This window comes from Poecilia formosa, unplaced genomic scaffold, assembly GCF_000485575.1.
Source record: "Poecilia formosa unplaced genomic scaffold, Poecilia_formosa-5.1.2 Scaffold190, whole genome shotgun sequence".
NCBI classification, from domain to species: domain Eukaryota; kingdom Metazoa; phylum Chordata; class Actinopteri; order Cyprinodontiformes; family Poeciliidae; genus Poecilia; species Poecilia formosa.
In genome coordinates this window covers 1,223,755-1,237,083 of record NW_006800129.1, presented here as the reverse complement: position 1 = coordinate 1,237,083, position 13,329 = coordinate 1,223,755, and the positions used below count along the sequence as shown (strand labels likewise).

The window sequence follows — 13,329 nt, the reverse complement described above, 5'->3', positions numbered from 1 at the left end:
CTGGATGCAAATCGTCCAAAATGTTCCACATTTTTCCTGGTAGTCCACAGAATATTTTCCCAAAGACATTTGGGAAGAAGATTGTAGTTATGCAAGTGTCGGTCTTTTGTTTTTGGTTAGCAGGTAACACTGACGTCACCTGATGTCATCTGTGTTTTAGTGGTTCGGTGTTTTTGTGATCTCCTGGTTGAGTCGTAGATGCTTTTGGAATAATTTTAGTAGACCAACAACTCTTCCAAGTTTTCTATATTTGTGAAATACTGGGGTTCACCAAAGCTTCAGAAACACCGTTGTAATCTGGTCCAGACTGATGGATGCTGATGGTTTCGTTTCGGGATTTATTGATTCTGCAGGTCAGGCAGTGATCAGTCCTGAGTGAGGCTGGTGGAGTTTAACTCTCAAACTCAGTTTAGCCTTTTGTTTTCACATAAGTCCAGGTTGGTTTCCATTTTTTTTCTTTTTAATACAACCATCCATCCATTCAGTCAACATCTGCTTTTCATTAGAGTGAGAGGATGAAGTGAGGTTCATCCTGTACAGATTACAGGATAAACCCAGTGGCTCCTGAATACTATATTTGAAAACACTTTTTCTTAATGATTTGGGTTTTTGCAAAAAGAAGAAATCTGTAAAGGGGCAGATTTACCTTTTCACAGCACGAAAGACCATAAAACAGTTTCTTACAACTCACTAAATGTTAGATCTCCAAGTTTAAAGTTTTGATACCGTACCCTGACCAGACTACCCGTTAGTAAGTAGTCTGTGTGATGTTGTCACTTATCTTTATTAACCATTGGCAATTTTATTACTTTAAAGTTATAAACTACTTAATGTGTATTTTTCATTTTGAGTTATGTACAGAAATCTTCTGGTTTATTAAAAACCTCATTTCAGATAAGTTGGGGGGGAAAAAAAGATTTCTTCAAATTCAAAAATACTTTGATTCCAGAGAGAAATTAAATGCAACTCATTATCCAAGGTTTCAGCTGTAGAAGCTGATGGCTGTGGACAGGATTTCCTGTAGCAGTCTGTGTTACAGTGACTCTAAAGAAGCCTCTGACTGAAAACAGACTGCTGTAAAGCAGTCTAACGATGGTGAGGGTTGTCCATAATTGTTCTTAATTTCATGAAGAATCCTTCTTTGCCCCATCAGCTCCAGATCTTCCTCATCAAAACAGAACCAGCGCTCTTTATCGGGTTGTTGAGCCTTTTTAAGTCCCTGGATCTGAAGCTGCAGCCTCAAAAGATGAGATGACAGAAGAAATCCAGAACAGACTTAATCAACCGAGTATTTCTGCAGATGACAGAACCGAGGTATACAAAGTGAAACTAAATGGTGAGAGTACAGCTCCCTGTGGTACTCCCCTTTATGTAACCTTTTAGGTTTTATGCAGCTCCTTTAGGTCAACCCGTTTCTTTTCAATGTGTCAAATTATTTTGGGCTTTGAAACATAAAACAATAAAACAGAATAAAGAAGCAAAACTAGTTTATTCAAATAAATGGAAGCATTGCTACTTTTACATACAGAGCAGCAGCGTTCAATATTACATTCAGCCGATTTGTAGCCAAAAAAACCTGCTGCCTGGATGTGTTCAAATATAGAATCAATAAATGGAAAACAAAAAATGTAAACAAAGTGGAATGAAGCTTCGATCTGGGCGAGCGCAGGCCCAGCTTGTATTGCTCGTTCTGCCCAAAACCTAAAGGCTTGTGCTAATTTATGCATTTATCCTCCACACTTTCTACGTCTTTGGTCCCAAACAGGGAAAGCAAAGCAAAATAATAATCCTACTTGTGTTACTACCAATGCAGAGCAAGTTTAACAGCATTACAATCAGAAGTTAGAAATAAAAAAGTGTAAGACTAACAGCTGGTGTTGTTCTGCCACCAGCTGATGTTCGCTTGTTCCTTTTACCAAGTCATGATGGGAAACTTAAATTCACCTTCATTGCTTTTGTCAAATCAAAGTTGGTCTCGCCATAAAGTAAGACATTGTTTCAGTGTGTATAAAAAAAATTAAGTATCAATGACCGCTTGGGCACTTAAAATTAATTGATAATTCCTGAGGACATAAAATGTTTTGAATTTGTTTCTTGCTCTTCTCCTGGATAGCTCACTTTTTCTGCTGCGCCCCTCCTACTCTACCTACCTACCTCTGCATCTCGTTACTATTCAAAGTTTGTGAGGGTTGACCCATTTGTAAGTGCCTTCATAACGAAATCCGACTCTCTTAACTAGGTCATCTGCTTCCGAGGGGCCACGACTGAAAGAAAGAAAAGAAACAGTTACAAATTGGGTTCATGGCAAGAAAAAAAAACCTGCCTTTTTCTTTTCCCCAGAAGGCAGAATTTCTATTCATTACCTTCCATATTTATAAGGAATCGGCTTTGGCTTTTCTTTGTCAATCTGATGGAGAAGGGGGGTGAAGATCCGCCATGCTTCTCTCAGTTCATCACTGCAGCAACAAGAAGAGTCACAATATTCAAGGAACTTTAGTGTCAACTTATTTGCAACTCAAATTTCACAACTGATAAGATCAAACTGGTAATGCACGTTGGCGCCATCTAGTGAAGCTCATGCAGGATTATCAGGTTTAACAGGAAAGTGAGGCGGGAGAGAAACCGACCTGCGTACAAAGTGCATTTGGCTCCCACAGAACACGTCCAGGATGAGTCGCTCATAAGCGTCTGGGAGTTTCACATCCTGGGAACAGGAAGACTTCTTTAGTCTGTTTGAAACATCTGGTTTATGTTTGAAACAACTTGATGCAAACATTTCCCCACCTTACTGTCTGACAAATCCAATCAAGAATCTTATTTTAGGTCGGATGAGATTACCAAAATTATTTTGATGAGCTAAAAGCCGCAGTCAGAATTGTATGTGGAGTTTCTCATATGTGATTTGTAAACATCATTGTTTTTAACCTGCTGACTTAGCTGTATGATTCAGGTTAATGTCGATGTGGAAGACCCATTTGTGCCCAAACTTCCTGCTTGATGTCTTGAGATGTTAGTTAAATATTTCCACATTATGCTATTTTATGAATTACACACAACTTAAATCCCATTATACCTCTAATCTAACTAGAGTACAGAGAACTGCAAAACAGGAACCAGGAAAAGGTCCTCACTGTCCACACTTTACCCTTGGCTGGTAAAAATGAATACATTTGTAAAAGTAAACACACATTTCACATCAAACTCTGATGGCTATAAATGTGGATATTTGTGCTTCTATATGATTATTTGTCTCTACTGATGAATGTGGAAGCTGTACTCAAACATACACCAGACTTGTAAAAGTCCAGAAGTTATTTGGGCTGATTTCTTTGCATTTTTCTATGATGTCCAACAAGGAAGCAGTTTGTTTTCTTAATACAAGCCACATTCATGCCTCCACAACTGATTACAAATCAATGACATAATCGTCAAGACATTCTCAAATTGCTTAAAGGCACAGTAATCATGCATGTTAACTTCTGATGTGAACTAAAGTTAGGTTTGCCGTCATGCCACTGAAAAGTTTAAAATGAGAAACAAATCAGGTGCAGCCTGCCTTGTATCTGCTCTTGTAGGTGAGGTCCAGCTCCGTTTCCTCAGGGCTGAAGTAAACTCCGGGTTTCTTGCTCATCATCTTGGCATAAATCGCCTCGTTGGGTTGCACTCGCACCACCAGCTCGTTCCTCTGACACTTGTTGTCAAAAATGTCTCCTGGGACGTCCGTGAACTGCAGCCGCACCTCGGCTTTCCTCTCGTTCAAAGCTTTGCCGCAGCGCAGGATGAACGGGACGCCTGTGCAGGAACATTTTCAAGGCCTTACAAAAAGACGACTCGACTGCTGAACTTTTAAAGAGTTGGTTCTCTTTACCATCCCAGCGTTCATTGTGCACATAGAGCACAGCCGTGGCAAAGGTGGCCTGAGTCGATCCTTTCGGCACGGTGGGATCGTCGAGGTAACCCAGCTTAGCGTCTCCTTCGCCCTCAGGATTCCCCACATACTGACCCAAAACCACATCCGACATGGTCACTGGAGGAATACACTTCAGCACCTTCACCTGCAGCAGGAAAATCGGTTTTGAATGAATCGGTAACGAGGGTAAATGTGAAGCATTTGTTTGTTTGCAGCAGATAAATTCAGCACCTTTTCATCCCTGACGTCGTCGGAGCTGGTGGAGGCTGGTTTCTCCATGGCAACCAAGCAGAGCATCTGGAGCAGGTGGTTCTGCATGACATCTCTGATCGGGACAAAGGGAACAAACAGATCATTACGCAAAAGACACAATGACGCCTGAGATCACAGGGAAACTGGATAAATGTAGACCGTAAACCAACTGTATTTTATGTTTCCTAATTTGTTATAAACGGCTCCAAAATCAATTCACTTTTATTCTAGCAGAATAATCTCACACCCTCAAAAATACGAAAATTTTCTATTCAACCAGAACAAAAAATCCACATGACAAAAACTCATAAAAACAGTTAATATTGGACAAAGAAATGAACCAACAAACCAAAGTTTTTATTTATGCTTTATGTTTATCAGTTTTTTTCAAAGTCTGTATTTGTAAGGTGTTGCTCATCAAACTGTGGCTAAAACTTCATACTGAGCGATAATGAAAAATGTTTATAACAGCTGGAGCTTTAAAAAAGAACTGAACAAGGACAGCTTCTGGACTTTTTTTAAAGGTTTTCTGGAGGAATTTAATGAATAGTTAATGGACAGGAAATGGAGAGTAGAGGGAAGAGAAAGGTGATGATAATTATCCTAAAAGTATGGCTAAATCAACAAAAATGGTTAAACAGGAATAAAAAAACCCAACCTTATTTAATAAAAGGAACCGATGCTCTACTGGAAATGGTGTTTGCACATTATTAACACCAGGGGGCGATGATATCAGTGTTTTTCTTAAGGTAAAATGAAAAGGTTTGATACTTTTTTTTGTTTTTATATTGGCATAAATATTATGTTGTTTCTCTGTTACTCTGTAGTTTTTATTTTTATTCATTATAAACCAAAATTATTCTGAAATAGTTCTACCGGTAGTAAAATATTTGTACATTTCAGTTTTTTTTTTTTTTTTGTTTCCCCCCCTTCCTCACCGAATGATGCCAAAATCGTTGAAGTATCCTCCTCGCCCCTGAGTGCCGAACGGTTCTTTAAAAGTGAGAACGACGCAGGCGACGCTGTCTCTGTTCCAGATCGGCCCAAAGATTCGGTTCCCAAACCTGCACAGAACGACGCCACGTTATTTTTTCCAAGCTCAGCAGAACATAAAGCAGCCAGGTAGCTGCTCATGACAACACACCAACATTTATATTCAGCTTTGTTCTTGGTTAATTTAGATGAATCGCAGGAGCCTTTAGAAAACAGAGAGTAATTTAATTTAATCCTGCTTTAATCAGACAGTCGTTTCAGCGTGAAATTAAAAACAGAGAGAGCTCAGAGTGCATTTGGGTTTTATTAAAATGCTGCAGGTCAGTCAGACGCTGCTACAACTAAAGCCAACTAATGAAAAATAAGCAGAGTGTATTTCAGTATTTTAATCTTTATAAAGTATCACAGCAAAGGCGAGATGGGAGGACGGTTTTCGTACCTGAGCACCATGAGGTTCTGCACCATTTCTTTGCCCAGATAGTGATCGATCCGGTAGATCTGATCCTCGCTGAAGAGGGAGGAGAGGTGTGTGGACAGCTCCTCTGAGCTCTGGAGGTCGTGTCCAAAAGGTTTCTCAACAATCACTCTGTTCCAGCCCCTAACCAGCACACACAGGAAGACGATTCAACATTCAGAAAACTCATGAATGAGTTTGCTTGTCTCAACAACTTGTGTCTCAACTATTACATTTTTAAAAGTCCCAACAGTTCCACACTTGTCCTTTGAAAAGTCACATTTCCAAGCCCCTCCCTTGATTCATTGATTCATGGTCAGTGGGAAGCTGGAGATTTTCCCACAGACACAAGAGACGACTAAATACCACGAAGAAAGCTTCGCTTAGCTGAGATTAAAACCAGAGGCCCTCTTGGCATCACCTGACAATCCTAACCCAAAACTAAGCGATTCTGAAGACATTGAGTAAATTACATGACAAAAGAAGTCATGGTCAAATTTAATAGAAAGAAGGGAAATTAAAGATAATTAGATGCTGTAAAAACATAATTATGGGGAGGAGGTTCACGTAACCCGAGACGTACAACCGGGATGATGAAATTGTTTAGGTCAAGCATATCCATGTTAGAATGGCCTAGTTAAAGTACAGACAAAAATCCGATAAGGAATCTGTGGCAAACTGTTCTTCCCCCCTCCGTCCAATCTGGCTGAGATTTTTTTGTGAAGAGGAATTGAGAGGGGGAAAAAAATTGTATACAACTCTGGAAAAAATTAATATACCACTTAAAATGATCAGTTTCTGATTTTACTTGCTATAGGTATACGAGTAAAATGACCGTTCTTTTATTCTATGAACTACTGACAGCAGAAAATGAGAAATGGCCAGAATAACTAAAATGATGCAGTGTTTTCAGGCCTCAAATAATGCAAAGAAAACAAGTTCATACTCATTCAGAAACAACAATGCTAAGGTTTTGACTCAGGAGGAGTTCAGAAATCAGTATTTGGTGGAATAACCAGGTTTTTAATGAGGCTCAGTGCAGAGGGCTCTTATTTTTTCCAGAGCTGTACATGTGCAGAGCTGGTGGAGACACACATCCAACACTTGCAGCAAAAAGTAGTTTTAAAAGGCAACGGCTTAGTGACATTGAAAATAAAGCAAAGAAAAGCTTTTTAGTTAAATGTAGAAAATTTCCACTCAAAAATCTGCTGATGGTTCCTTTTGTCACACAAGCTGCCCCTCAGTGTGTGAGCAGGCCGCTGTGGCGTGTTCAGCGCCATTCAGAACAAACACAATAAGAGCAGAGAGTAACAGAGGCCAGTTGGTACCGACTTTGTGCTCATGCAGTGCTGCTTGATGTTCTTGGTGACATCGTGGTAGACTGTCGGCGGCAGAGCCAGGTAGAACAGCCGGTTAGCCTCTGGTCCTCCGGGCAGAGCCAGCATGTGTGCATTGAGTTTGGAGAAAGAGGCGTCATCTGCGTATTTCCCACTGATGTAGGTGTTTCTGGCGAAGAAAGCAGACAACCGCTCTGCTTCCGTCTCCGTCACCTACGTCAGAGGGCACCAAAGTGGACGCATCTATAATAGGATGTAACTTAGTTTAATTTTATGAAGCTAGACGTCAGAGGGCCAAATTCTACCTTCATGAATGGCATGCAAGCAGTTCGGATGGCGTCGACTGTGAGGTCGGAGCGAGCAAAGCCGACAAAGTATGTCTCCTCAGGGAGGAGGCCATCTTTAAACAGCCACCTGGGACAGAAAACAGGAGAGGATTTTTCATTACAACCCGCTCCTGACGTTACAGATTAGGAAGCCTTTTCCCCCCATTAGGTTCGGCTCTCCTACTGAGGATCACTTACCACAAAGTTGGGTAGATCTTTTTCTTTGCCAGATCCCCCTGAAGGCCCAAACACATCATCAGAAAGGAGTTGAATCATTTATTTTTGCAGCATTTTAGCCAGATGCATTCCTTTAAAACAGATTTCCCACAACACCCAGATCTGGTTCAGCATTACTAATAACTCTATATACTTAGATAAACACTCAGCTTTGTCTCATTCAGGAGTTACACAACCTTGGTAATCCCATTGGAACAAAAGTAAACGGCAAAGACACAACAGACTGAAAGACTGATATGCTGCTTCCTGAGGAACCTGTTGCTTCAAAACTAATCTACGTTTACACAACTACTGCTTTGTCTGTCCATTCCAGCTAAGAAACCGAGGATGAGCAACAGCAACACACAGTCTCTCTCAATAAACTGAAATATTAAAGTGGATTTCTTTTCAATAAATCAAAAGTAAAACTTGTATAGACTAACTACAAAGATATCGCTCAAATTTATTTAAGTTAATCTGAAATCCAGTTTCTGTTTAATCTATTATATTACACAAAAGAATGATTTAACAAACAGAAATGCCAGCCTACTGAAAATCGATATCATCAGCAGCTTCAGGATCTCTCATCTTCCTCCTCTAATACTTCAGTGGAGTTTAATTTGTTGGCTAATCAGCTGCAGTGATGATTTGGTCATTAATCCAGGGATGAAAACACAGATTATGATTTCACATTTAAACTGTCACCAACTGACTCATAACACATTTTTAACATAACATAAAAAAAGGCTTAAGTAGTTAAATGAAAAATTTATACTGGATTTCACAGATTCAGTTTTTTCTTCATTATTTTTGTAGAACATAACATTTCTATAATAGATGGGTTTTTTTTTTATTATTTTATGTAATTAAGGCTGAAAATGTATTTAATCAGATCAATAATGACGTGAAGATTATTGAAATAATCGACAACTAATTCAGTAATAGATTACTCATTAATTAAGTATATGGACTCTAAATCTATTAATCAAAATAAATAATCAACAGATCATCATGACATTGTATTGCTGTTAAGTCAGCCTGAGTTTTCACAAATTGATGTTAGAAATATTTTCTTAGCTGCAGATGATCAACCATTCACTAAAGAAAGTATATCACTGCATCTAAAAAAAATAATAATACATGTTTTTATTTAAAAATAATTGACTTGCATCTTTTGTTTAATGTTTTTCTAATATTATATAAAAATTAAGTGGTTAAACTGGTAGAATGTGCCATTTTTTTTATCAAATTAATCAGAATAATTAATGCAATAAGCAATTGCTAAAATAATTGTTAGTTGCAGCCCTGGCTCTAATATTCTAATTTTGTGAGAAAATGATCTATAACATTAAGAAAATTAATTAAAATCCATCACTGCTACTTAAATTAGTCAAACAGAACATCCAAAAATGAACTTTCCAGTGTTATTCTAATTTATTAAAATGCTTCCTTAATTAAAGTATAAAATGTGTGGCATGCATGAATATAAGAAGTCAACTCAATTAAAATGCAATCCCCATAACAATGAACTTCTGACCTCACATGCAAGCCAACAAGCTTAGCCGTTTCTCGTTTCCCTTTAAAACACTAATCCTCGTCTGGGAGCTCCCCCAACTTGTAACTCTGCCACTTTGTTTAAGATTGTTTGCTTCCAGAGAGAATTTACACTCATTACTCTGATCAACAGCCTGCAATGCAACACTTTAATTCTCCAAAAACAACCAAGTCAAGGAATCAACCACGAGATAAAGAATTTCTCTGTGTTAAACGTCAAACTCTCTGTTAGAGAAAGTAGTTTTACAACCCAAACAGCCATAAAAGAGGCACAACCAGCTGAACACAGCCTGGCCTTGTCCTTTACATGGCTGCAGATCCCATTGAAAGAAAAGTGCTGACAGACCATGACGCTGCAAAAAAAGCCCACTCCGTTTTATAAAGACTAAACTACAGGAGAAAGAAGCACACCAGCAGTCAAAAGCTCAAAACAAATGTGGCTCTTTAGAGATTTAATCCCCGATGCTTGAGCTTTAAGTCTCAAGAACAAACTGCTAGAGAAGAAAGAGAAATATGAAACAGAGTGAAAACCTACAGGAAGATTAAGCAAATTATTATGCAAGACAAGAAGAAAGAAGGAAATGAATGGCCTCAGATTGCATCAAATGAAATGGTTCCTGAAACCAGACAATTGAAAAGCAGGAACTACAACTTTTTTTTTCTCTCCTATAATTAAGTTGAAGAAGTAGCCAGTAGATTTACTGACAGAAAGATATGAGGAACAAAGACAATTGGATAACTGAAGCTTTTTTCCAGAAAAACACCAAGTATGGATTTAATCAGCAAAAAATCAAATAAAAACAACAGAATCTGAAAATGTTTTAGTTTTTGGCCAAAACACAAAGAGGAACTATCAAAGTTTGAGGTTTTTGAAAGCGGATCAAGCAATATTTGCTCACAGCTTGTTGAAATCAGCGCAATTGTTACTCTCTTTATTTCAAAACACTTTCCAGGAAGCAGCGGCCAAAGGTCCAAGCCTAGAAGTGGAACCAGAACCAAAAATAGAAACGGCAGGTCAGAGAGAACAAGTCATGATCTCTCAGGTCAGGGTGCTCACCGACGCTCCCATGATGATGAAGATGTGCACGTCGGATTGGTGGAACTTTTCATCATCGTAGAGCTCCTGGCGCAGCTCGCCGAACACCTCCGAACGAGAAAGGGGAAGCGTCATTTTCTCTGAAAAATCAGAAAGAAAAAAAAAAGAGGCAAATAAAGGGGATTATACCATAAGTTTTACTCAACAAAAAGTTTTTAAAGTCTACGCCAGATGGGATTATTAATAGAGATGTGAAGGACAGGATAGATCACCATCAGCTTGGTTCCTACATGCGTCACAGAGTGACCTTATGACCTGGTGTTCAGGACTCTATGGAGGCCTTACCAGGTGTGGCTGAGCTCCCTGTCCTGGAGTGTAATGGCACTTCCTGGTGACCGGGTCCGTGTTTTTGGAGACGGTGGCGTTCTGCAGAGTGACACGGGAAGAGATGTCTCATTGATGCCGATGCTTTATGAATCAAACAGCATTAGTACAAATCCAGAAATATATAATTCAATCAAACATTCAAATTATATTAGACGCACTCCAATTCAATTACTGTTACAATACAGTGTGGTAAATTTCAGTTCATGATGCCAATTTGTAAAACATTCTAGGAGTTAAAGTAGTTATTTCTCATCCTGGAGAAAAATGTAGAGTTGAATAGAACTGACTCTCATATTAAATAAGATGGTCTAAAAGTTTTGGACAGAACTGCTTTAAAAGTCGCATCACATATTCCTCATACAACTTTTTCGAGACGGTTCTATTAATTATATTTGAGGATGTATTTGGTAATAATTTGAGTAGTTACAGTTAAATTTAATGTCGGTGAACAATATCATTTTGGATTAGCGCAATTATTTTTGTCTGATTTTTGATCATCTCAAATTTCTTCTGAAACAAATCAAAAGAAATATGTAAGGGGTAATACCTTTTCTCCAGAACTATAGTAAAAAGGATAAATAAAAGTAACTATAAGGGACTTCTTAATTTATAAAGCTTGACGTCTTCTGGATTGTGTAATATCCCATCTGCTCCTCAAACTCAACGCAATAGAACTGATGCTTCCATAAACATTAGCAGACATGTCAATCTAAAAATAATATTCCAGACAAAAACCATATGAAGGAGTTTGAAATATTCTCAACAGTATGCAAAGCAAGCGGAGGCTTTTTATCCAACTACAAAAATGCTTTTCTTTTCCTGACGTTTTTTCTGTCACTACATGTCATATTTTTTATTATGTCCAAGCTGAAATGCATGGCATTAATAAATATGCAACACTAAAGAAAAACCTTTTGAATATTTGCCCATTTCTAAATTTCAGTAATATGCCATACCTCTTTTCAGTAAAAAAAAAATCTTTAAAGTACAACCAAAAAAAAAACATCACCTCAAATTCATCATTGCTTTAGTGTTACTGCAGTCTGCACTGACTTGCTAAACAAATTGCAGAATTTAAAACAATAAAGTAAATACATAAGCAATGTTTTAATGTTTCTAAAAGTAATAATCAGGTTATATTCATATATAACTTGATGGCTAATGATTCATTTTTAACTACTGCTTATTCAAATATGCTAAAGGTGAACGAAATCATAAATTCTGGGCTTATTGTTTTCCATTAATCAAAGAAAGAAAGAAAATCCATCCATCCTACTTAACCCCGTTTATTGGGTGGGGCAGTGGTTAGAGCCCATCCCAGTAGTCAGTGGGTCAGAGGTTGGGTGAACCATAGTTAGGTCGCCAGCACTTATAGGACTAATTATTAACCTCATAAATTTGACATGTGTTTTTTTGAAATGTGAGAAAAAGCTGGAGAAAACCTAAATATGCTAAAGGAAAACATGCCAACTCAACACAGAGAGATCCCAGTGGGATGGGATGGGAACCAAAACCATCTTGCTTTGAATGAACTACAGTTGATACACCAAACTCAACTAAGGAGGGAAGATGCAATAATCTACCAATGCTTTGACACAGGGGTGTCAAACTCCAGTCCTCAAGGGCCACTGTCCTGCAGTTTTTAGATGTGCCACAGGTACAAAACACTGGAGTGAAATGGCTTAATTACCTCCTTCTTGTGTAGATAAGTTCTCCAGAGCCTTGCTAATGACCTAATTATTCTATTGCTGCAGAGACGCATCTAAATGTGGACTGGAGCTTGACACCTGTGCTTTGAGATGTTGACTTTTTGACTACTTTTAGTTTTAAAACTTTAATTAGATTTAATTAGAAAGCCAAGGACTCGTTGCTTGAAACTATAAAACATTACTAAATGCCAGTCAATTACAACCTTAACAAGCTTAACATCTAAAAAGCAGTGAATTCCAACTAATAAGGAAACAGTAGTTTGTTCAATATTTTCTCCTGATCTGCTGGGTCTCTTTTACAAAGTACACCTCAAGCCCCTTGGGTTCATGTCAAAAAGGCTGCACACAACCAACCGTAATGATATTAGTCAAATCCTCCCCAAATCCTGTATTTAGGGTTAAACCTTGCTGCACCACAGAGCGTGATAAAGCTGACAGCAGCGAACATTACCTTTAAATATAGCTCTTTGTTGACAATCAGGAGTGATTGTGTTCGTGAGCAGCAGCTGTGCTTAAAGCCCGACAACAAAGCTCTCATCCCAGCTCAGCTATCAACTCCCCCGTCTCACAGGCTGTTGTAGCAAGAAACAAACCCAAAACTGAAGCGTACAGCAAGCTAACAGCCTCTAGCTTAACGGCAGCTAACGGTAACAAGCGTCAAAGTTAACACCGGTGAAGCGAACAGTCCTGCTACTTACTTACAGGTTTGTTAAGAAGATGATAACCTGGCTGTTAAATCCTGAACAGACCCGGAGACGGGACGGAGGCTTTCTGCAAACTCCCTCCCTGCGACGGAAGCCAAGCCTGGCGACGTGAATTTGTAAGTGCTGCCTACTTCCCTGTTGAGATGACAAGGCAAAACTGAGAGATTTTATTGGTTTAACACAAACTCACCAGCGCTCGCGGCGGATCCCATCACTGAGAGAAGCGAATGACGTCATCGATCGTGCGTGTGGGCGGGGCGAAAGCTAGAGACTCCGCCCCCAAACGAACGCTTGCCTGAATACTACAGTGTAAAAACGTATACTTAGAGGACATACTTCAATGTTTCTTCTTTGTTTTCGGTGTATTTCAGTAACTTTGCACCACCATGATAGGTCCAGCTTTGTTCCCACATTGTTTTGGGGATCTCTTTTAGAGTATGGAGACAATTCT

At 38.8% G+C, this 13,329-nt stretch overlaps 1 protein-coding gene across 3 annotated transcripts; it reads right to left on the bottom strand.

Annotated features, from left to right (window-relative positions):
• Nucleotides 1-1,470: 1,470 nt before the first annotated feature.
• Nucleotides 1,471-13,055, bottom strand: LOC103147817 (glucose-6-phosphate 1-dehydrogenase). 3 transcript variants are annotated; one of them, XM_007566346.2, is made up of 14 exons: nt 12,877-13,052; nt 10,424-10,504; nt 10,100-10,218; nt 7,471-7,508; nt 7,252-7,360; nt 6,942-7,159; nt 5,595-5,753; nt 5,101-5,226; nt 4,142-4,235; nt 3,869-4,055; nt 3,557-3,792; nt 2,628-2,704; nt 2,364-2,456; nt 1,471-2,264 (listed from the first exon to the last, which is right to left on the bottom strand). In XM_007566346.2, exons 3-14 carry the CDS (start codon nt 10,211-10,213, stop codon nt 2,174-2,176), a joined length of 1,542 nt encoding a protein of 513 aa, XP_007566408.1. In that variant the 5' UTR covers nt 10,214-10,218; nt 10,424-10,504; nt 12,877-13,052; the 3' UTR covers nt 1,471-2,173. The 3 variants fall into 3 exon arrangements, with proteins under 3 accessions (XP_007566408.1, XP_007566409.1, XP_016534269.1); XM_007566347.2 differs by having other exon boundaries at nt 2,174-2,264; nt 12,873-13,055; XM_016678783.1 differs by lacking the exon at nt 12,877-13,052 and adding an exon at nt 12,626-12,731 and having other exon boundaries at nt 2,174-2,264.
• Nucleotides 13,056-13,329: the final 274 nt, after the last annotated feature.

Bases quoted from the DNA above. Each gene is read 5' to 3' on its own strand.
- LOC103147817 (XM_007566347.2), bottom strand. From the start codon at position 10,213: ATGACGCTTCCCCTTTCTCGTTCGGAGGTGTTCGGCGAGCTGCGCCAG. The intron at 5,754-6,941 runs GTCGGTACCAAC...TGTGCTGGTTAG, and splicing joins CAGCACTGCATGAGCACAAA to GGGCTGGAACAGAGTGATTG. The intron at 4,056-4,141 runs GTGCTGAATTTA...TTCCTGCTGCAG, and splicing joins ACGACGTCAGGGATGAAAAG to GTGAAGGTGCTGAAGTGTAT.